Genomic DNA, 21301 nt, shown 5'->3' with positions numbered 1-21301 from the left:
GAATGGCATCCTGGGGTGCATCAAGAAGAGTGTGGCCAGCAGGTCGAGGGAGGTCATCCTTCCCCTCTACTCTGCCCTGGTGAGGCCTCATCTGGAGTACTGTGTCCAGTTCTGGGCTCCCCAGTTCAAGAAGGACAGGGAACTGCTGGAGAGGGTCCAGCAAAGGGCTACAAAGATAATTAGGGGGTTAGAACATCTCTCATATGAAGAAAGACTGAGGGACTTGGGTATTTTAGGTCTGGAGAAAAGAAGACTGAGGGGAGATCTTACTAATGCTTATAAATACTGCCAGGGGGATGGGAACAGTCTTTTTTCAGTGGTGCCCAGTGATAGAACAAGAGGTAACAGCACAAACTTGAACATAGGAATTTCCATCTTAACATGAGGAGGAACTTCTTTACTTTGAGGGTAGTGGAGCACTGGCACAGGCTGCCCAGAGAGGTGGAATCTCCCACTCTGGAGACATTCAAAACTGGCCTGGACGCTGTCCTGTGCAACCTGCTGTAGGTGACCCTGCTCTGGCAATGGGGTTGGACTAGATGATCTCCAGAGGTCCCTTCCAACCCTGACCATTCTGTGGTTCTGCGATTCTTGTTTCCCGTGTTTATTAAATGTAATTTCCCACCCAGCATTCTTTATACTTCAACTTTATGGAAAATCTAACTTTAAATGTGAAACATTTTCCTAGATTATTTGAGTGTAAAATTTTCACTTGATTTGTCTCCTATGGAGGATTTTAAGGTAACCAAGCTGCTACAAGCCAGATGTGTTGCACAGTTGTAGAGAAACATAGCATATTAATTTGACTCAAAGGCCTAGAGAAGCAAGGATTGACGTAAATGTTTTCATTGTCATTCTTTTGGAATTAAGAATAAAATAGGTAAGTCAAAATTCCTGCAATATAGTCATGCCTGAAGGATCAAAAATGCAGTGAAGATATTTGGAAACATGAGTTTTAACCATTTATCAATTGAAGGATGTAATAGCAAACAAACTAACAGAAGAAAAATTAAAATTACTTGATGGTGACCTTTGCATAAGAAAAGCTGAATAACAATAACAATTATTAGCTCATCATATTACTGTTTAAATAGTGATGCTGTGTACAAGGAAACTTTACAAGTTTGAGGTGATGAGTGATTATGGCCAGTAAACAAATCAGTGCTAGTGAGATGATCTGAATGTCCTGCCTGCATTTCCATCAGGAAAATGTAGCTAAACTTCAGCTGAAGTTATCTGTTAACTATACAGGTTTTATATTTAAATGAGATTGCTGAAATCTGACGGAGGCACAAATAGAAACTAGGGCCACAGTTCTTCTAGACATGTGCTTGAGTTGCTCTGCTTACCGGAATAATTTCATTAGCTTTAGATGCACTGTTTGTGTGTGTGGGAATTACCGACATTAGGAAAAGATTTATGTAATTGGACCCTACATTCTTTTTGTTTGACAAGTCTCTTCTGTAGAAGGTAATGACAAGACACATACAACTGTCTGTAGGCTTCTGAACAACTCCACAGTGTCTAATATAGACTCTTAATGTGTGTGTTATTATGCATGATTATTAATAAGACATTCTGGTATTATATTAGTCTTATATGTGGAAGTTATTGCATTGAGTTCTGTATATGAGCTCAGAGATTTAGTAAGGTCCAGCAGAACAAAAGGAGAATTAAATGTAAGGTTTGATATTTTACAAAATTCTGTGTGATATTGATTTCACCATTTTAAAAAAAAAAAAAGTAGATTACAACTTTATCAAAACTCTGTCAATCTTACCTTAGGCGAAAGGAATTTGTTTGAATATGGAATGTGTTAGCAGGTTTGGTTTGTGTTGTGTTTTTTAAATAATTTCTGCTTGTGTATGTGTAAGTATGTGTGGTCTACTTTGGAACATACTGGACTGCTCCTGGAATGGAAAGTAATATCTGTAAAAAAAGTTGATGAAAACATTTTTATTACATTTATAATGTTTAATTACTATATTATTTTTTTTAAAAATGCAACCTCACAGTACAGTAAACAGATTTTACTGAGATCAAAACCAAGTAACCTATGATAGATTACTTCTGTTTGTATTTCAATCTACAGAAATGTTGTGACATTCTACAGTACAATGTTTGGAAGCAAGCGGCATTATTATTGACTGAAAAATAGTTCACTGGGTTTGTAAAGTAATGAATTATGCTGCTTCTTATATTCTGTAGCTAGATCAAATACATAGTACCTTTTTAATATGTTGTACTTTTTACTTTCTGTAGGCAGTGCTCAATTTTTCTAAATACTGTGAACCAGTGGTCAGTGGAGAAGGTAAGCTTCTATCTTTAGTTTGAGCAGATGTATGAGAGGGCAGGTAGGCTTTGTGGAGGAATTTGCTTTGATACGCATTATGTTGTCACCATTTCTGTGGTCACAACAACGTTGCTTATTCCAGTTGCACCCAGTAGGCAGCATTTGCAGCAGAAGCAGTAGATGACATTTGTTGGGGGTGTTTTATGGAAATGAGATGGAAATACTGTGAAAACTTGCTTCCCCCATATAAAACTTTCTCCCCACTCAACCACCAGGACTTTTGCAAAGTAATGGTATAAGTAATTTCTCTGTCAAGGCGAAGAAGAGAAAATGAGAGCAGAAGTTCTGCTAAGCTGTCCCAGAGTATTCAGAGTAACTACAGAGAAAGAGCCTCGTGCGGTAGCATGTGCTTGCAAATGGATGATGATGGTGCAGGAGTCAGGGTGTGAGACTTACTATGTCGTGCCTCTGACTGTTCAGGTGTCAGATATAAGAGTTTTAGTGTTGTGTGAGTTAAATGTTTAACAGAGTTGATTCTGGCTTGGTGCAGCAAATGAACGTGACACCCGCAAACTCTGGAAAAATATTGAACCTCATTTGAAGAAGGCAATGCAGACTGTTTATCTCCGGGAAATATCCAGGTAATTTGCGGGGTGAGGGCTTGTTTGTTTTGTTGATGTTGCTTTTTTTAACAAGCTTCCCCTCTAAATATGTACTCTTTCAGTTATGTTTTATGGCTAGTGTTTCTTTTTTGCTAGATACAATCTTTTTTCTTTAATGTGCATTTTGTTCTTGCCATATAATGTTAGAAATGGGGTATCTCAGGAGGGAATTTTTAAACAAAATGGTATTTGTACTGTATAAATTATTTAGTAAGTAAAGCAGGGGCTGCACATTGTGGTCTCTTTTTCACTGATGGTCATGCAGATAGATCCATTTTCTGTCAAGTATGTAACTGCCAGGCATGGGAATCCCTCACCAGAATATACAGGCACAATTTAAAACACACTTGTAAAGTTGGCTTGGCAGATCCTCACTGTCCCAAGGGTGCATGCAAGCCTCAAAATTCTGATGAGATGTTACAGATTTTAAACATCTGTGTTCCTTAGCTTTGTTTAGTTGATCTAGGTTTGTATGTTTACTGTGCTTTCTGACCCCTTGTTTTCTTGTCCAAGGGCAAAATTTTCCTTATATGGAATTACCATTTTTAACAGTATTAAAAGCTGGTGTCTTGCTAAAGGACTGATTTTTTTTCTCTTGGTATGGTTTTAGATTCCTTGTTTATTTTTTAAGTTGCCAGGCTGCTAGGAAAAAGATGCTGGTGTTCATTTTTAATGGTGATAATCGGCTCAGTTTTAATGTCTTCTCCGTCTTTAATATCAGTGATTCTGATGTTACGCCATGTAAAGACAGATAATTCAGTAGTGTTTGATTTCTTTATCTTGATACAAACATAATGATTTTTTTTCCTTTGAATGTCATTGAGGTTATAGGGTATTCTGGTAACTGAACCTGGGTGTATAGTAGAAGTCTTTGCTAAATGTTTTAGAAAAGTGATTGTTCCTTCAGAAAGAGAATTGATTTTGTTCTGTATGAGCTAGACTTCGCTGTACAATGAGACATTATTCTATTTGCCTCAAATATGTATTTATATTCAATATTGATCTTCACTACGCAGTCTACTCAGGATCTTCCTGACTTTTTATATTATATAATTGCCTACTCTAATTAGAGTATAATATAAGATGATGATATAAAATAGCTTATGAATTGTTTCCAAATAACTAGTTTTCCCTCTTTACAGTTTTTTTTTTTTATTATAAATATGAGCTTTATTGGGTTTTTTTTGGTTATAAATTTCAGCTTCCTGCATAATAGTTCTAGGATTTACCTCTGTGTACCAGTAAATGCTTGAGAAATTAAAATGACTGTATCATTTTTTCTGGCCACAGAACTGTAATTACTGTGGGTTTTCTTCAAGTCGTAAGTTATAGCAATAGGACTTTGTTATTGGCTGTCGTGCTGCCTGAACTGAGATGAAAATGAAACTTTTTTTTTCTACCTGTAAAATAGATATTGGATAAAAACTTTGGTGACTGATAATTTGGTTGATCATTCATTAAAATTTGGGTAGTACATCAGCTCTCATTAGATTGTTTTCAAAAGTTTTATAGCTTATGGCTGATAAACCCTAGTACATGATAAGTAAATCACAGGATTTTAGTTGAGGGACTGTTCATAAAGAACTTTAACAAAAAATAAAAAATAAAATCACTGGTGCTTTAACAAAGCTGTGTTTTTTATCCCCTTGTGGTATTCCAAATGATGGTCTAAAATCATGACATCTCTAACAATGTTGTCCCTTAAGGGAAGTTTTAAAGTGAAATTTTTTTGCTATTGTTTAGGAAAACACTAAACTATTTGCAGACATTTTCACTCACAAAATGATCCATCTTGATGTCTTCAAAGTTTTTCAGTGAAGAATGGATATTGATCTGTTTTTTACATAGACTTCAAAATTACATTATGGAGTAATTATGGTATTGTTCTCACTAGCATAAACAGTTATTAAGCACATAAAAAAATCAAAACTGTCCAATTCTGCATTGTTCTTGAGACTTAGAACACTATTGATATTTGCTTACCAGTGGTAGTTGGATGGAAAGAAATTGGTATTTTACAATTAGCTTGTACTCACTTTTATACCTTACTATAACTATTTAGTGCAGTTTTTTCAAATATGCGTAGTTTGCATATTATTGAAACTTATGTGCAAGGTAGCAAGACTTGGTATTTTTAATTATTCTCTTACTTACTGTATCCTAGCCAGTGTCATGAAATTAAAATATACATATACCAAGCAGGTAGTTGTCTCTAAAAGACTAACAAATACTTCATCTTTATATATTTGCATTATCCGTTTTTTAGCTCACAGTGGGAGCGCTTACAGCGTGATGATGGAGAGCCTGGACAATTGAAAGGTATTGGATATAGTAACTTTGTAGAGGCTTATAATGTGAAATATGTATTTTGCAGATTGAGTTGGTCACTGTTAGCTGATAATGTGCAAATGGAATTATATAGATGAGGCTACCTATTAGCATTCAGTTACAGTTCAGGCTATTCGTGGTTTTTGAGGTGTTCTGCGATGGACTTTAACTATTTTTTCCCCGAGCACATATCCTGGGTGTAATCTTTCCAAAGATCCTTTGTGGGTAAAAGCAGGTTTCTTTAAATCAATATTTCTTATGTAAGAACAGATAAGGAATGGGCTGACCCCTGATGGTCAAACGTCTGTGTACCAACTGGCCAAATTGTCTGAGTGGGGAGAAGGGAATATTGTACCTGGTGCATTACACTGGATTAGCACATTCCTAAACAAAACAGGTATCATATGTCCTTATTTCTTAGTGAAGAGAAATGTCAGAATCACAAGAATTCTTTCTGTTCTTACCTTGGAGGAGTACAGCTTTGTCGATTTTTGACTTTAAATCCCATCTAAAGTATAATCTCAATATTATCTGTCAGCATTCTTTTATAATTTAGGAAGGATTACTAAAACATTTTCCTGGTGATGTCAGTTGGTCATGGTCTTTTGTCCAGTTCCTCGTTTGGGGACACTTTCCATATTATCCATCATGACAAAAAATTTCTTCTTTAGGTAGTAGGTAAAACAGCCACGTTTTATAGCTGTCTTAAGATAATTGGAGTCGTCATACTCTTTCCGATATTTGCTTTATAATCAGTAATTTTTCGACATGGTTGGCCAAAAGAGTTTGATTCAAAGTGTTCCTGTTAAACTCCCTACTTCTGTGCCCAGATGACGATGAAATACTTTTGTACCTGACAACCCCAAAAGGGGAGACTTTATTTAAAACACATTTTCTAGGATTTTCAGGTATCTGTGTTAAGAAAAATTGTCTTATTGCTAAACAGCATTTGATAATAATGCTTCAAAAACAATTATAAAAAATTTTAGAGTGGATATAATTAAGCAAATAATTCAGTGCGTGATGCAATATTGGCAGACCAGAAGAATTGGATAGGAACAGATATTTCTGTATTAAACTGAATTGTCTATATGTATAAGAGTTTATTGCATTTTGTAATTAACATGCAATATAAAACAGTCGCTTGACTGTAAATGAAAGCTAAAACTGCTGTCCTTTTGTGCCTATGTGAGGGGAAATTATTACTAGTTATCAACTGGGATGTTTCTCATCACTGGGAGCTCTGAATCTTAACTTTTAAGCACATTTAATTCCTTGATCTTTATTTGCTGATATTTGTGGATTAAAGCATAAGGGTACAGATACTTTACAGAACAAGAAACCACTGAAGTGAAAACCTGTCAGCAAAGAAGGCACAAGAGGAGACCCTTCAGTGGTCTCTGTAGTTAGACAACTGATGAAGTCAGGTGGTTTGATCATCCTATTCATATGCATAAGCTGTATAAAAGAAGCAACTCCGGTGACAAGAGCAGGAGAATGTAAAGGGAAAAAATACAAAGTAAAAGTAAAGAGATGGAAAATACTCAGCAGACTGTAGTTCTCGTGTGTTTTAATGTGTGAGACTTTAATCTTAATGAAGTATACATGTAGCAGGCTAGGTCAACTGGATCAAGTTTAAAATTTTGAAAACACTTTCTGTAGGAATAAAACAGTGGCTAAAAATTGTGAGATGCTGAACTGCTTCTCAGAAGTGCAGCACTGCTGCTTTCTCCACCATGCCAGCCCCGTTCCTGGCTGGGCTGTCTGGCACAGTCTGAAGCAGCCTGGAGGTTGGGTCTCAGAGAAAAGCTTTGCCATGGTATTTAAATAAATCTCTTCATCTGCTCTGTTTGCCAGAAAAAATACCTTCATGCTGTTCCTTGGCCTTTCACCGATTTTTTATCTATGATAATGGGGTTGAGAAAGGAGCTGTACTCAGCTAGTTAACGAGTAGAACAGGAGAGAAGGAAAAGGAGAATAATGTGAACAAGTCTAATTTGAAGTTTGTGGATGTTCAGAGTGGGTTTCGGTGACTCAAACTGTTTATTTTGTAGGACTTTCTGCACATACACACGTGGAACTTCCTTATTACTCCAAATTTCTTCTAATAGCTGCTTACCTCGCCTCCTACAATCCTGTCAGGACAGATAAGAGGTTCTTTCTTAAGGTAATGAGATTTTTTTCTTGATGCTGCTTACTGGATTCCTGCATACTGAATTTCCTAGTTTAAAACTCTTCAACCCTTCATTTTGAGCTCTGTTTCTATGTGTGGTTCATTTGATTTGATCAGAAGTTTCCCTGTAGATCACGTATTGTGTTTGGTAATGATCACCTAATTATTATTAATATCTAATAAACCCAACTTCCTCCTCATGTCAAAACATGCCTAACACTGTTACAGCACAATGATTCTGCTTTGCTCTTGGAAGTTGATACAACTCTGTTTTGTAAAGACTTAAGTGGAGTGCCTGCAGTGTCCTTAGGTATAAGCCACACACTTAAATTTCTAGAGTAAGATACGAACCACAACAGTATATTTCACTGAGTTAGCCTTTAATGAGGTAAAATTACATAGTGCATTAGCTTATTTATACAATTTTAACCTTCTGAAACGGAAACTTACAAACAATTGCTTTTGCAGAAGATGTGGTTCCATTAGCTGGCACTTGTTGCGTTGACGTGATGGTAATGCATGTTTTAGCATGAGTGGGCCAAACCTCATTTTCTGTAAGTTCTTGCTGTGAACACGTTGATTATTTTTTTTCTTTTTTTCTTTTTGTGTCTTTGGGCTATGTTGTGGTCATGCTGCAAATAAATGCTGTGGTGCCATAGTTTGTAGTCTGTTTCTTAGCCAGGATCTTCATGCTCCTCAAGCTGGTCTAATTGCATTGTTTTTGAGGACTTAATTTGGCAAAATGTAGGCAGGAAGACAGATCTATCAGAAAAGTGATTGGGCAATTATGTTTTCTATGCATTTTACCAACTTCAAGGTTTTCTACGTTATTACAGTAGGTATTAATATATGCATGTGTGTATAAATGTATGGTACTCAGGATAGATAGGTGTGAACAATTGAAGAAAATGAGAACAAGACAAATTCATACGAATTGTTTTCTTCTCTCTTGAAGAAAAATTGTAGATACGTGTTTTGAGAAGTTACTGCAATTCCTAGTGATGGCATGCTAGTACATTAGTAGTTTAAATATGAGTTTCATGTTTCTGGTATGATCTTACGTTGAAAGCTGCAGGTGTTTCACCCTTCTGTCTAGTGCTTTCCTGAGAATAGTGAAGGATTACTTGTATTAAGTGCAGACTGACAAGTTTTCTTCATGGGCAACCTTTGTTCTTTTCACTTGGCCAAAACAGTTTCTTTGTTAGAGATTTATTCGCTGAAGAAGTGTTTTTTCCTGGGTTTTTCCATATCAGTCTTGGAACTCAAAGAAACAGGAAAACTTACAAGATTCAAGTCAGCAAAGGACGTTATCACAAAGTGCCGCATCTTTTTGTGTTCACTGAAGAACTGTCTCAACTTATTTTTTTTCCTTTCTCCTTTTTAAGTATATCTGATGTTAGTTTCCACTCTTGCACATGAACCCTGCTAGATTTTTGTACAATAAACATTAGCTTCTAAGGTTTTTGAAGCAGGGACAGTGAAGGCATTTCAGTCAGAGATATGGAGTATTTTTCCCAGGAATTGGTGAAGCAGGAAAAGTTACCATTCTTGCTATGCATATCATCTGATAGCAGTTAGCCCTTGGTCAGGTGCTAAGGTGAATTTCAGAAGTAGCTGCATGTCAAAGCCCAGGAAAACCAACACTTCTGGGAGAGTGTTCAAGTTGAGTCATGTGAACTGTGAAAATAGAATGTGGTTTTGTTGGGTTCGTAATGAGATTCAGAGTAGATTACAGAAAAGTATCTTTTGGAGTGATTTAACTAAGGCCTGCTAGACAGCAAAAGGGATGCAAACAAAAAGATGGTTGAGCTGCTGATCTGCACTACTGGTATAGGTGCTAGGCTATACTACAGCTAAAGATAAAGGCACAGTTTGTGGCAACCTGAGATGCCAACAGCCTGATAAAGCAATGAAGTAATAATTAATGAGGTAGTAATTGGCAGTGCTGCTATTAGTTATGTGAAAATTGAAGAGCTTTGCGGTAGATTAAGTGAAAAATATGAAGTTGGTTTTGGAAGGTAGTCTTTAAAACAAAAAAGAATAGCAATCTATATGAAGTCTTCATTTTATAATTTTAATAGAAAACAGGATTAAAAAATAATTGATTTCACGTATTTCTTTGTGCTTGTACAGAAATAGAGCACCTGCTCACTTGCTTTGAAACACTTTTGACATAACTTAAATATACCATATGGAGATCTCAACATAACCTTTAAAATGTATGAATGAGGTTTGTTGTGATCATCACTAGCATGTCGTGTAACCTCAGGCTTGATCACTTTCCCCTTCAACAGGTCTCTATCATCGCAGCAGTCCTCCTTTCAGAGGCATGATAAAAAGATTACTTTGCTGTCTCTAAGTATGTGATATGTATTATTTGAATGAACTAATTTTTTTTTTTTAGTCTAGCAAATTATTTAAAAGAAACTTAAAGCCCTGTCTAATACTAAGCTCTTTAGAAGTCAGTCAAGAAATGCCACAGTTACCGACTGTGCGATCTTGATGTGGCTGAGTATTGAGATCCACAAATACTAAGTACAAGATTTTAAACATTAAAATGAAAAAATAATTCCTTCATTGGAGATACTTTTTCCTGGTTGATTGAGGATGCTTATAAGATATACTTATTAATAAAATATTCCTCTCAAGGCTGTGGAAAAGCTTATCAAGTGATATTTTGAGAAATAGCAGTTAACTGTTTAAAGAATATTATACTTGTACCTCTCCATGAATTTTACATCATTTACATGTCATCCTTCATGTCTCTCTGTCTTTTTTAACTTCTTTTGCTCATTCATTTGTAACATCATTTACTGTATTTGTGTCCTTGTTTTGCCCTCACATTTTCAGTTGAGATCCAAGACGACTTGATATTTTCTTTGAACAGTCTGTCCTTTCTTAAGGCTGCTTTAAAGCTGTGCCTTTTTAAATGATGCTCTTTTTTTTTTTTTCTCCTCCTTTCTGTTTGTCCTTTAGCTCCTGCACCTTGAACTATCTTTCTATTGTATTGATTTACTTCCCGGTTGTTATTCTGCCAGCTTGCATACCATCAGAATTCTAAAACGGAGCAGATAAAATCCATCTAAATTTTCATCGTTTATGCATAGATATATTGTAGAAATGAAGTGGCCATCATTTAAGCTTCTCTGGAAAGAGAAAGAAATGGAACATCTGTCTTTTTTCATTAGATGATTGAGGGTAGAAGGAGGATGGTGTCATGAAGTAATATTAAAAACATTTTTACTGCCTCTTCTCATCAGTCTCTGATAAGATCAGAAAAAATAGTTATGCATGTCACCAAAAAGTATTAGAGTATTGTTTTTTGTTTGCACCACTTGGGCCACAACAAAGCAAGCAGTAAGGCAAATGTAACTTTAGGGCTTCCAGTAAGAAGGATTGCTAGTAATAACAGAAGCAAATACTGGAGGTGTAGTAAAGGAGCAGACCCAAACTAGCATACTACCATATGTAGCATACAATGCTTTGTTGACTGTTTTGATTCTGTCTTCACTATAGAAGGAGCATAAAATAATGTAAATATAATATTTGCTCTTGTCTGTTGTTTACAGCATCATGGGAAAATTAGAAAGACCAACTTTATGAAGAAACATGAAAAGGTATGTATTTTATCCTTCTAAGCTGAGCTTAGCAACAAATATTTTCTTTCTCCTGCACTGCTAGTTTTGCCTCGTTTACTGTAGAAACAACAGAATTGCAGAGATAACAGTTGTTGCATTTGTTTTGTATGATACCAATTTCTGTATGATACACACATTTTTATTTCATTGAAATTTAACTGTAAATTTGTCTCTTAAAGCCATATTTTTGTGTATAACAAAATGTGCATAATAAAGCTAATTAAAGGACATGGAAGAGCCAGATATCAGAATTTTTCTCAAAGTTGTTAAGAGTACTGGGTGGTTAGTAGTTCTGAAAGTCAAGTCACTTTAATTCCCTGTGATGCAGTGAGGAATAAGAGCTTAAGTTTGTGTGTTGAGGCTTGGAAAATTTGCACTCCTGTCTGTTGTTTAGGATTCCGTCAGACTATTAATTAACCTTTTCATGGATATAAATAACTAAATATAATTTATTTCAGTGGAGGTGTACCAGTTTTTACTGACAGAGGCTTGATATGTTGGGGAAAGCAATACCTGTATGTGTATTTATAATAGTAATGTAAAAAGCGAAATTAAGTTTTAACATTTGTAACTTGTTGACTTATTTTTAAACAAATCTGTAAATGAAGAACAGTGCAGACAGCACTAAGTCCCTGCCAAAACAATCATCATATCCTTTTATTTTGTATGCAACAGGTAGTGTAAATAATACGAGAAAAAAATTAATATGATACTTAGCCTAATAATCTTTTGCCTCTGATCCTCCCTATGGCCTTTTCCCTAATTTTTCTCCTGCCCCTTCAGGAAGACAGAGTCATTGGCTATCCAAAGACTTTTTTCCAAGTTATCTTATTTCTGTAGGGGTACGTTTTTTGCATGTGAAATTGTAAGTGAGCGTAGTTTTACTTCAACATTGCAATGTGTTGCGCCACTAGGTAGATACTTAATTTTAAGAATTCTGAAGTCTCTGAGTGCGTGTATCCTGTACACGCATGTACAGGACCTCATGTGTGTTTTGTTCCTGAGAACTTCCAAAGCATTTAATTATTTTCAGGACTGCTGTATTCCTGAAATCTCTCCACATCTTAAATAGTTGATAAATAATTTGCAGGAGAAGGAATAATTATTATATCTTAGACCAAAATGTGCTTTTTTTCTTGTGTCCTCTGCAGGGAAGGTGTTTTATTTTATTCTTTCTTGGCATAAATTTCCAACTTGGATGATGAGATAGGAACAACTGGGGAGATGGGAAAAGCTAGGAATGTAAAAGAAATGGGAAAATAGAGATTTGGTGAAGAAATACATAGGTCGTATCACCTTAACTGTATACCATAGATCTTGTTCTCTTGTCTCATTGTTTATTTTAAATGCACTTGTATCTGAGTTCACTACTTAGTGTTCAGAAGTGCCTGCATTAAGGATAAATTGGTTTTCATTTTGTTATTGTTTCTGTGGCAAACTAAATGCTACTGAATAGGTATAAAAACAGAACAGAAGGAGGTACTAAAGAACTGTAAATGAGAGTAACTCAAACAAATGTAAACAAATGTAAAGTAAATAAAATTAATGGTCAAAAAGATGAGTAAGAGTTCAGTTACTTTTTGACTTTAATTACATTAATTCTAATTTTGTAGACTTTACATTTACCCTATAACCTAAGCATTGAACTGATATTTTGGAAGCGTGATTAGACGTGTGCAGTTAAAGAAGTTTGGTTTGTTGTCCAACTGTAACAAGTAACTTGTGTAATCAGGAAAGACTTCTAAGACTGCAAATGATGCAACTCTTGCATCTTCTTGTTGTCTTAAAAATTAGTGTTACTTTGAAGAGAGTTAGAACTTCATAATCGTAGTAAATCAAATATGGTTAACAGAAAACATCTCTTGAGTTGACTCTGTTACACTAAACTCTGATTGCATGCAAGGAACAGGTGTGTGTCTTAGGAATTAATGAATAGGACAGGAACTGTGTGGCATTTGAAGAGTACCTTTACATCTAGTTACAGAGCAGTGGTTCTCTGCTTATGTGTTGCTTTATAGTTTACAGGTAAGGACCGTTTTGCTCTAAGTATTGATGCCAGAAACTGAAACTGCTTGTAGGTCAGAGCACTGTCTGGTTTTGAAAGTTTTTGAGGGATAGTAGCTGTGATGGTGGGGAACATGACTGCAGGTCCTAAGGGTATCTTCCAGACCTATCTTCCTTTTACTGTACTGTAACCTTTATAAATACTTACACAGAGATGTAATGTTTGATGTACACAGAGATGCAAATATTTACACAGAGATATTTACATCAGCAAGATGTAAACGCGTATTTTGGTACTATGATTTTATAGTGAGAGAAAGTTAAATATAGGGATAAAGGATTACATATGTAGTGTACAAGTAAAGGCTCATTTCTTCAGTTGGTGTGATGGCTTATATCAGTATACTTTTGCTCTGAGGAGCTTGTCTAAAGACTGGTTTACAGATCAGGTTCACCTGATTCCAAGTGGATTCCTGCATCTAAGCTAGTGTCTTTTTATAGACAGTGCAGAGCTAGCCGATGCAGTCATTGAAGTGTAAGGTGTGATTCGTCTCATACTAAAGTAGGTTCTACGTTCAGTCAGATGAATTGCACCGTAAACGGTATTGATTAGACTTCTACTGACTATAATGGGAACTTAGGAAACTAGTTTGGCTGTACATACCTACTTGGCAGGAAGCTAATATTAGATGAAATAAATTCTTCCTTAAAAGTTTAGGTACAGCCAAGCTAAAAAAATCTATTTCTTGATTCTTAACTGTGTTCAGTCCAGAGGCCGTGTTTTTTTGTTAGAAAAAGTAAATCTTGTGAATGAGGGGAAAAAAATGACTTTATCGTGCTGTTAATTGCCTTGTTGCTGATAACACCAGAATTTGTTGGGTTTCTTTGCATGATTGCCCTGGAATGATGTTGCAGGAGTATGCTTTTTCAGATGTCAGTCCATCAGAAGATCAGATGTGTCGGTGTCTTTTTCTTATTGGAAAAGAGTTTGTCTAGTATATCTGCTTCAGCTAACAGAGTTAGTTTTGTATCAGAATTTCTAGTTTACAACTGAAGATGCTGCATTTGTATAGCAACCAGGAAAGTTCAGAAGTGCTTTCTGCTAAAAAAAGTGAGAAGTGTAGTTCTGTCTTTGAGTATATGCTAAAAAGGTTGAAAATTCAGCAAACTGAGGTTAAGAACTTTTTCCCTTTTGTGCAAGTAATTTAGTTTGTGTTAAGGTTTTACTCTTTAAAGAACACTTTTGAGTCCCACATTATTGTTCCTGAAATTTTGGAGTGTGAATTGCTTCGCTTGCAGTTGTGGGATGGTAAAAGGCTTAGGCCAGTTAAACAGTGGGAATGTGAAACTCTGAGAATGTAGATGAAAAGCACAAGCACAGATAGTTCAAAAAGATTTTCCCCAGTTGACACTATTAGATGAGAGTATTGCCAAAGATGGAAAGAAGATAGAGGACACCCATGGTTAATTTGACAGCTGTGAAACTCTGAAGGTGGAAGGTATCTTTTGTTTTGAAGGGAGATGAGGGGTCCCTTGGATTTTTATAAATACTATGCTATGTAATATTTTGCCTTAGCTCCTTGTGGAAGGTTTTTACAAATCTTACTCTTCACTATGTTCTGTTTGGAGGAATTTCTAAACCATTTCTCTTCTTCCAGGAATTTATTTCTGCTAAAGAAATAAAGTCTAAATGCTTCTTCTAGGAGTTGCACTCTATTAGAATTAACTCTTTCGGCTTTTCCAGAAGAAAGCATTTCTCTCATATAATTTGTAAATTCAAGACAGTATTCTGTCTAAGCAAAGAGCTGATAGTATTACAAACAAGAAACTTGTGAAGTAACTGCATACAAAACACAACTTCAGAGATTACTACACGCTAATTTTGCTTGCTAGCTGCTTGGAGTCTATGTATTTTAATTACTGTATGTTTGTTGACATTTTTCTGTTGATATTAAAGAATATACTTCACAGAACTGGCTTGTTTAGAAGCAGAAGGGCAGAGGATTGTACGGTTCATACCTTATCCAATACCTGTATTCTGACTGAGGGTGCTGTGCTAAAGTTTTGACTAGTTGCTTCAAATACTTGTCTCACTGCTTGCTTTATTAGCTGAGAGGTAGCTTTGGGGACACCTCCTGGATTTGAAAAGCTAAAACATGTACTGGAAATACCTTTTTGCTTTGCTGAAGAAATGAGTGGTTGTGTTTTACTGATGACTAATGCCACAGAGGTGCCGGTGGTATATTTGAGAGGTGTCCTTTCCCAGAAGCATTTTGAAGCAAGCTTTGTTTTGAAATTCCTCTTTAATCTTGTCTGCTCTGCTAGTATGAGTAAATCAATGTGAGCTACAAAAAAGGAAACTGGATGTCAAAGTAGAGAGAATGAAATACAAATTTAAAAGGAAACAAAAGGGCCCTCACACTCAGCAGTCTTTGGGCTGCATCTTGAATACTCTGTCCAGTTTTGCCCCCCTCAGGACACACATCAATAAACCAGAGCAAGTTCAGCAGAGACATCAAAATGGTCAGGGGCTGGAGCACTTGCCCTGCGAGGAGAGGCTGAGGGAACTGCACTTGTTCAAGCTGGAGAAGGGAGGCCTAAAAGCAGCCTGTCTTGTACTTGCAAGGAGATCATCAAAACTACATGATACAATGATGGATGGTGAGAGAGTGAGAAGCAATGAGTGTAAGCTGAAACGAGATGTTTATACTGGGTGTAAGGAAAACCTTTTTCCTCGTGAGGACAGCCAGGCAGTGACACCTGTTTCCCAGAGAGGTGGTGCAGTCTCTGTCTTTGAAGGTTTCCAAGACTGGACTGGTAAAGTCCTGAGCAACCTGGTCTTAAGCTGACCCTGCTCTAAGCAGGAGAGGTTTGACAAAAGACCTCCTGAGGTCCCTTCCAGCTGGAATTATCCTATGACTGAGTGTATTGTAAGAAAATAGAAGTACAGTAGTAAAGGTGTTTCCTATGTAAAACAGTAAGTTGAAGTGTTCTCATATCTAATTTCCTGATCAAAAACATTTTCTTTGGTTTTGGTGTCAAAATGGTAAAATTTTCATTGTGGTATAAAGGAAGCAAAAGAGAAAATGAAAACTAAAAAGTTAAAATGAGCCAAAAATATAAAAAACTCAACAGTTCTGTTGGAAAAAATGAACAGTCAATACATTTTCACAGAATCACAGAATGGTAGGGGTTGGAAGGGACCTCTGGAGATCATCTAGTCCAACCCCCCTGCCAAAGCAGGGTCACCTGCAGCAGGTTGCACAGGAATGCATCCAGGCAGGTTTTGAATATCTTCAGAGAAGGAGACTCCACAACCTCTCTGGGCAGCCTGTTCCAGTGCTCTGTCACCCACAAAGTAAAGAAATCTTTCCTCGTGTTGAGACAGAATTTCCTGTGTTCCAGTTTGTGCCCGTTGCCCCTTTTGCTGTTGCTGGAGACTGCTAAAAAGAGTCTGGCCCCATCCTCTTGACATCTGCCCTTTGGATATTTATAAGCATTGATGAGATCCCCTCTCAGTCTTCTCTTCTCCAGGCTAAACAGACCCAGGTCCCTCAGCCTTTCCTTGTAAGAGAGATGCTCGAGTCCCTTGATCATCTTCGTAGCCCTCTGTTGGACTCTCCCTAGCAGCTCCCTGTCTTTCTTGAACTGAGGATCACGGAACTGGACACAGTACTACTGATGTGGCCTCACCAGCGGAGAGTAGAGGGGGAGGATAACCTCCCTCGACCTGCTGGCTGCACTCTTTTTAATGTGCCCTAAGATACCATTGGCCCTCTTGGCCAGAAAGGCACATTGCTGGCTTATGATCAACTTGTGCACCAGGACTCCCAGGTCCCCTTCTATTCCTCCAGAGATAGTTGAGAGATTTTTCTTTTTTTTTTTTAATTATGTTTTAGAAAGAGAAATTCACAGAAGAGCTGAGGTGGACGAGGACCTTTGGTCTAGTCCAATCCCCCTGCTCAAGCAGGGTCACCAAGAGCAGGTTGCTCAGGACAATGCCCAGTTGGGTTTTTAATATCTCTAAGGTTGGAGGCTCCACAACCTGTCTAGGCAATAAGTTGCAGTGTTTAACCAACCTAAGTTAAAAAAGGGTTTTTTTCTTATGTTTAAATATAGTTTCCTGAATTCTAATTTTCCCCTATTGCCTCTTGTCCTTTCACTGAATACTTACATTCCCTACCAGGTATTTTGATGAAATCCCCCGGCGCCATCTTTGCTCAGGGTTAAACAATCCCAGTGCTCTCAGCCTCTCCTTGGATGATGAGTGCTCTGATCCCTTCGTTCTCTTTATGGCCCTGTTCAGTTTGCAGGTTAAGGCAGGTAAATGTAGGTGTCCGAGTACAGCAGCCAACAGCTCCTGCAGTCTTCAGAGGGGACTTTCTCAGGCTGCTTTGAAGAGTGATTTGCTGACTGGCGTCTGGGCATCTACCAGTGGGTTCTTCTGGCTGCCTAGACTGGATCTCTGTAGAGTGTGATGGGAGTACATTGCTGTACCAACACTGTTTCTGAATCCATTGATTTAGTTTAGTATGGCATTTAAGATGAGGCACTCTTGTTGTGACTTTGTACCTCTCACCTCTATAAGCGAGAGACAAGGCTTTTGCTAAAACATAGTACTTTAGCAGAATCTTCTCTTCTTATGCTTTTTTAAAAAGTGAATGCTAGTATTTGCCTTCAGTAAGAAAACCACACAAAAATAAAAGTTATTTAATGGTTTTATTGATTTGTAAAAACTTTTATTCTGTTATGTGCAGTAAGTGGTTGTGGATTGTAGACTGTAGACAATAAAATAAATCTAAACGTTTAAAATTTCTTTTTTCCCTAGCTAGAAATTCTGTGTGCTTTTAAGAAGCCTAACATGTCTTACTGTTGATAAAATGTAGTCTTTCCTCTTTAAACCTTAGATTGGGCGAGGTAATTTAATAGGACAAGTAAATCTATAAATCCAATGATGGGAAATTTGGCATCAAATCCTCTGTTATAGCTCAAAAACGTTCCTGTTTATTGTGCAGTTTGAACTCTCGCCATGTTAAATAGACCTCTAGGTCTATATCTTTATCTTGATCAATAGGCATGTATTCAGTGCTTTCCATAATATATAAGTAGGCTGTATGAAAGTCTACTGTGAATTATAGTGCCTCCTCAGAGTCTCAAAAGATGTGAGAATAACATCTTGTGGTACTCCAGGAAACATCTATTGGATTGAAAAGTCTTTTTTTCTCTTGCAGACCAGCAATCACCTCCTTGGGCCAAAGCCGTTTCCCCTGGACAGATTGTTAGCAATATTATATAGTATTGTGGACAACAGAGTTGCTCCAACTGCAAATATATTTTCCCAGGTGAGTGTGTACTTACTTTCTTCGTTTCCTTTAACTGCCTGGAATTTTTGAAAAGGTTTTACATTGTTTTTTGTAAGTCATCATTCTAATGAAATGTAATGAGAAAACAACCACAATGGTAATTTAGGTTGAAGTCTCAGAGTAATATTTATCTGTATTACTAGCTATGAATTCAAGATTTTATCTGTGTAATGGTGTGAAACCTTCTTATAGCTAACTTTTTCCTGATCCTGGACTGTGATCTGTGTTGATTAGTTCATTGGCTTCTCATTGAAGTCTGCTAGCCTGTTTGCATTTCAAGTTAAGTGTATAAATGTTCACTGTCTTATGGCCAAAATTAGTCACCTTGTAATGCACGTTACAAAAATGGAGTGGTGAAGGAGGAGCAGACGGAAGAATAAGGTATTTACCAGTGAAAGGTGGTCGCTGTGATACAAGTCTCTTGGGGATAATGGTTTTCATTGGGACCAACTTTGAGTCTTGCAGAGGAGAGTCAGTATCCCATTTCACTAGATGGCAGCATAACTGTAGAGTTGAGTGGAATTAAGTAGATCTAGGGTTTTCTCTAGAGCTCTGGTTTTGTCAAGTGTAAATACCTATTTTGTATACGTAAAGATAGTTTTCTGTTGTCAACTTGATTGTTAGATCATTTACTTACAGAAATATTTTCTACCTTTCCTTGCAAGGTCTCTAGTTTAACCAAAGATTTAAATTTGATGTCTGCGTTCATGTAAAGTTGCAGGAAACTTATCATAGAATCAGAGAATGGTTTAGGTTGTAAGCGACCTTGAAGATCATTGAGTTCCAACCCCCCTGCCATGGGCAGGGACACCTCCCACTAGACCAGGTTGCTCAAAGCCCCATCCAGCCTGGCCTTGAACACCTCCAGGGATGGGGCCTCAACAACCTCTCTGGGCAACCTGTTCCAGTGCCTTACCACCCTCAAAGGGAAAAATTTCTTCCTCATGTTTAATCTCAACCTGCCCTCTTCCAGTTTAAAGCCATTCCCCCTCATCCTATCACTACATGCCCTAGTAAAAGTCCTTCCCCAGCTCTCCTGTAGGCCCCCTTTAGGTACTGGAAGGCGGCAATAAGGTCTCCCCGGAGCCTTCTCTTCTCCAGGCTGAACAGCCCCAACTCTCTCAGCCTTTCCTCATAGGAGAGGTGCTCCAACCCTCGGATCATCCTCGTGGCTCTCCTCTGGACACACTCCAGCAGGTCCATGTCCTTCTTATGTTGGGGACTCCAGAGCTGGACACAGTACTCCAGGTGGGGTCTCACGAGAGTGGAGTAGAGAGGCAGAATCACGTCCTTTGACCTGCTGGCTGTGCTTCTGATGCAGCCCAGGATCCGGTTGGCCTTCTGGGCTGCGACTGCACATTACTGGCTCACGCTGAGCTTCTGGTCAATCAGCACACTCAGGTCCTTCTCCTCAGGGCTGCTCTCCAGCCATTCCCCGTCGAGCCTGTGTTTGTGCTTAGAATTGCCCCAACCCCGATGTAGGACCTTGCACTTGGCCTTGTTGAACTGCATGAGGTTGGCTTGGGCCCACCTCTCCAGCCTGTCCAGGTCTCTCTGGATGGCATGCTCAAGAGACTTAAACAATTTTGCTACTGCTTTAATCATCGCTGTTTAGCGTTCACACAAATGTTTGGCAAAATTAATCTCCCAGATTTGTAGAATAACCAACCATAAATATACATACTGTAAAATGAGGCAGTAGAGGAGCCAGAGAATTGTAGTACCTTATTTAGTCAGTGGTATGTGAATGTCTTTGTCAATACTGCTGGGGACCCAGGTGCTTTACAGTTGCAGTAAGCAACTTACACCTTCACATAAGGTTTTCTCTCAAGCTCCTTTAGTTAAAGGTTACTACATGATCGGAGGAATTAGAAATTACTAGACAACCACCTCAAAAATCTGTTAATACAAGCATTTACTTTTTTGTAATCAGAAGAGTGATTTTTCAGCTTATAGTCTGCACCCCTGTGAGTGGTCAATGGATTAGCTTTCAGAGGTCTTCAGGAAGTGGCGGAAAAAATCAAGTTTAGACATATTTAAGCATCCTGTACTTGTTTCTTGCCTTTCTTCTGTCATCTCATGGCACCTCAGGAATTCAGTGTGCTTTCAGAAGGAACCCTAACTCTGTGCATATTTCAAAGCTATGTGAAGTTTCATGTGGGCAAATGCCATACGAATGGACACCGAAGGTTTTTGAAGCAGGTGGTTTCTGACCAGACTTTGGATGATGGCTGCAGCCTTGTAGCTACTTATAGCAACTTTGGAGTAAAAAGAACACAGGGACCTCAGAAAAATGAATAAATTTGGCCAGCTATTCACTTTTTTTTTCTGGCTAGTGTCAGATGTAGCCTGAGATAGTGGTGCTTTTATGAATGTTGTGTTGATTCTTTAATTCACTGTACTGTGAAGTCTGTCGATCAAGTCTGTCACTCAAAGTATTGGTCACACCCCTTTCCTTACAGCATGCTGGTTTTGTGGTTTGCTCTAGGAAGTGCATTTTTTGATTTAAGACACGAAGTGTTGAAGCTGAAACTCAGAATACTGAGGCAGAAGGTGGTTGTCTTGTTTAATGATGGTAGTTTATCAACGACTGATCTAGGTTTAGTTCTGTAAGAAATGGAGTCTTACGAGACTGCTACAGAAACTCAGAAGAAAATAAGATACAATCCAAGTAATGATCAAATTTGTTTCACTTGTGCTCTAAATCTGCTACTGACCCACCATGTAGGTACTTCTTGTTTTAAGCCTGCCTTTCTTTCTTTCTTTCTTCCTTTCTTCAAGCTTTTGAAGACACTGTCACTGTGATCTTTCAACAAAAAGTCATTTTTAAGATGGAAAGA

At 37.6% G+C, this 21301-nt stretch overlaps 1 protein-coding gene across 1 annotated transcript in view; it reads left to right on the top strand.

The window, feature by feature from the left end:
* The window catches only part of ORC5 (origin recognition complex, subunit 5), a 75418-nt gene that overhangs the window by 13358 nt on the left and 40759 nt on the right, over positions 1 to 21301 (top strand). Inside the window, exons 7-12 of the mRNA XM_009883537.1 lie at positions 2263 to 2311; positions 2844 to 2934; positions 5222 to 5274; positions 7338 to 7450; positions 11026 to 11073; positions 18330 to 18440. Of these exons, the coding sequence (XP_009881839.1) occupies positions 2263 to 2311; positions 2844 to 2934; positions 5222 to 5274; positions 7338 to 7450; positions 11026 to 11073; positions 18330 to 18440 (465 nt within the window). The remainder of the gene's footprint in view (positions 1 to 2262; positions 2312 to 2843; positions 2935 to 5221; positions 5275 to 7337; positions 7451 to 11025; positions 11074 to 18329; positions 18441 to 21301) is intronic.

Source organism: Charadrius vociferus, unplaced genomic scaffold (assembly GCF_000708025.1).
Source record: "Charadrius vociferus isolate BGI_N301 unplaced genomic scaffold, ASM70802v2 scaffold704, whole genome shotgun sequence".
NCBI classification, from domain to species: domain Eukaryota; kingdom Metazoa; phylum Chordata; class Aves; order Charadriiformes; family Charadriidae; genus Charadrius; species Charadrius vociferus.
The sequence above is the reverse complement of the archived record's forward strand: the minus strand, read 5'-3'. Positions and strand labels throughout refer to the sequence as shown.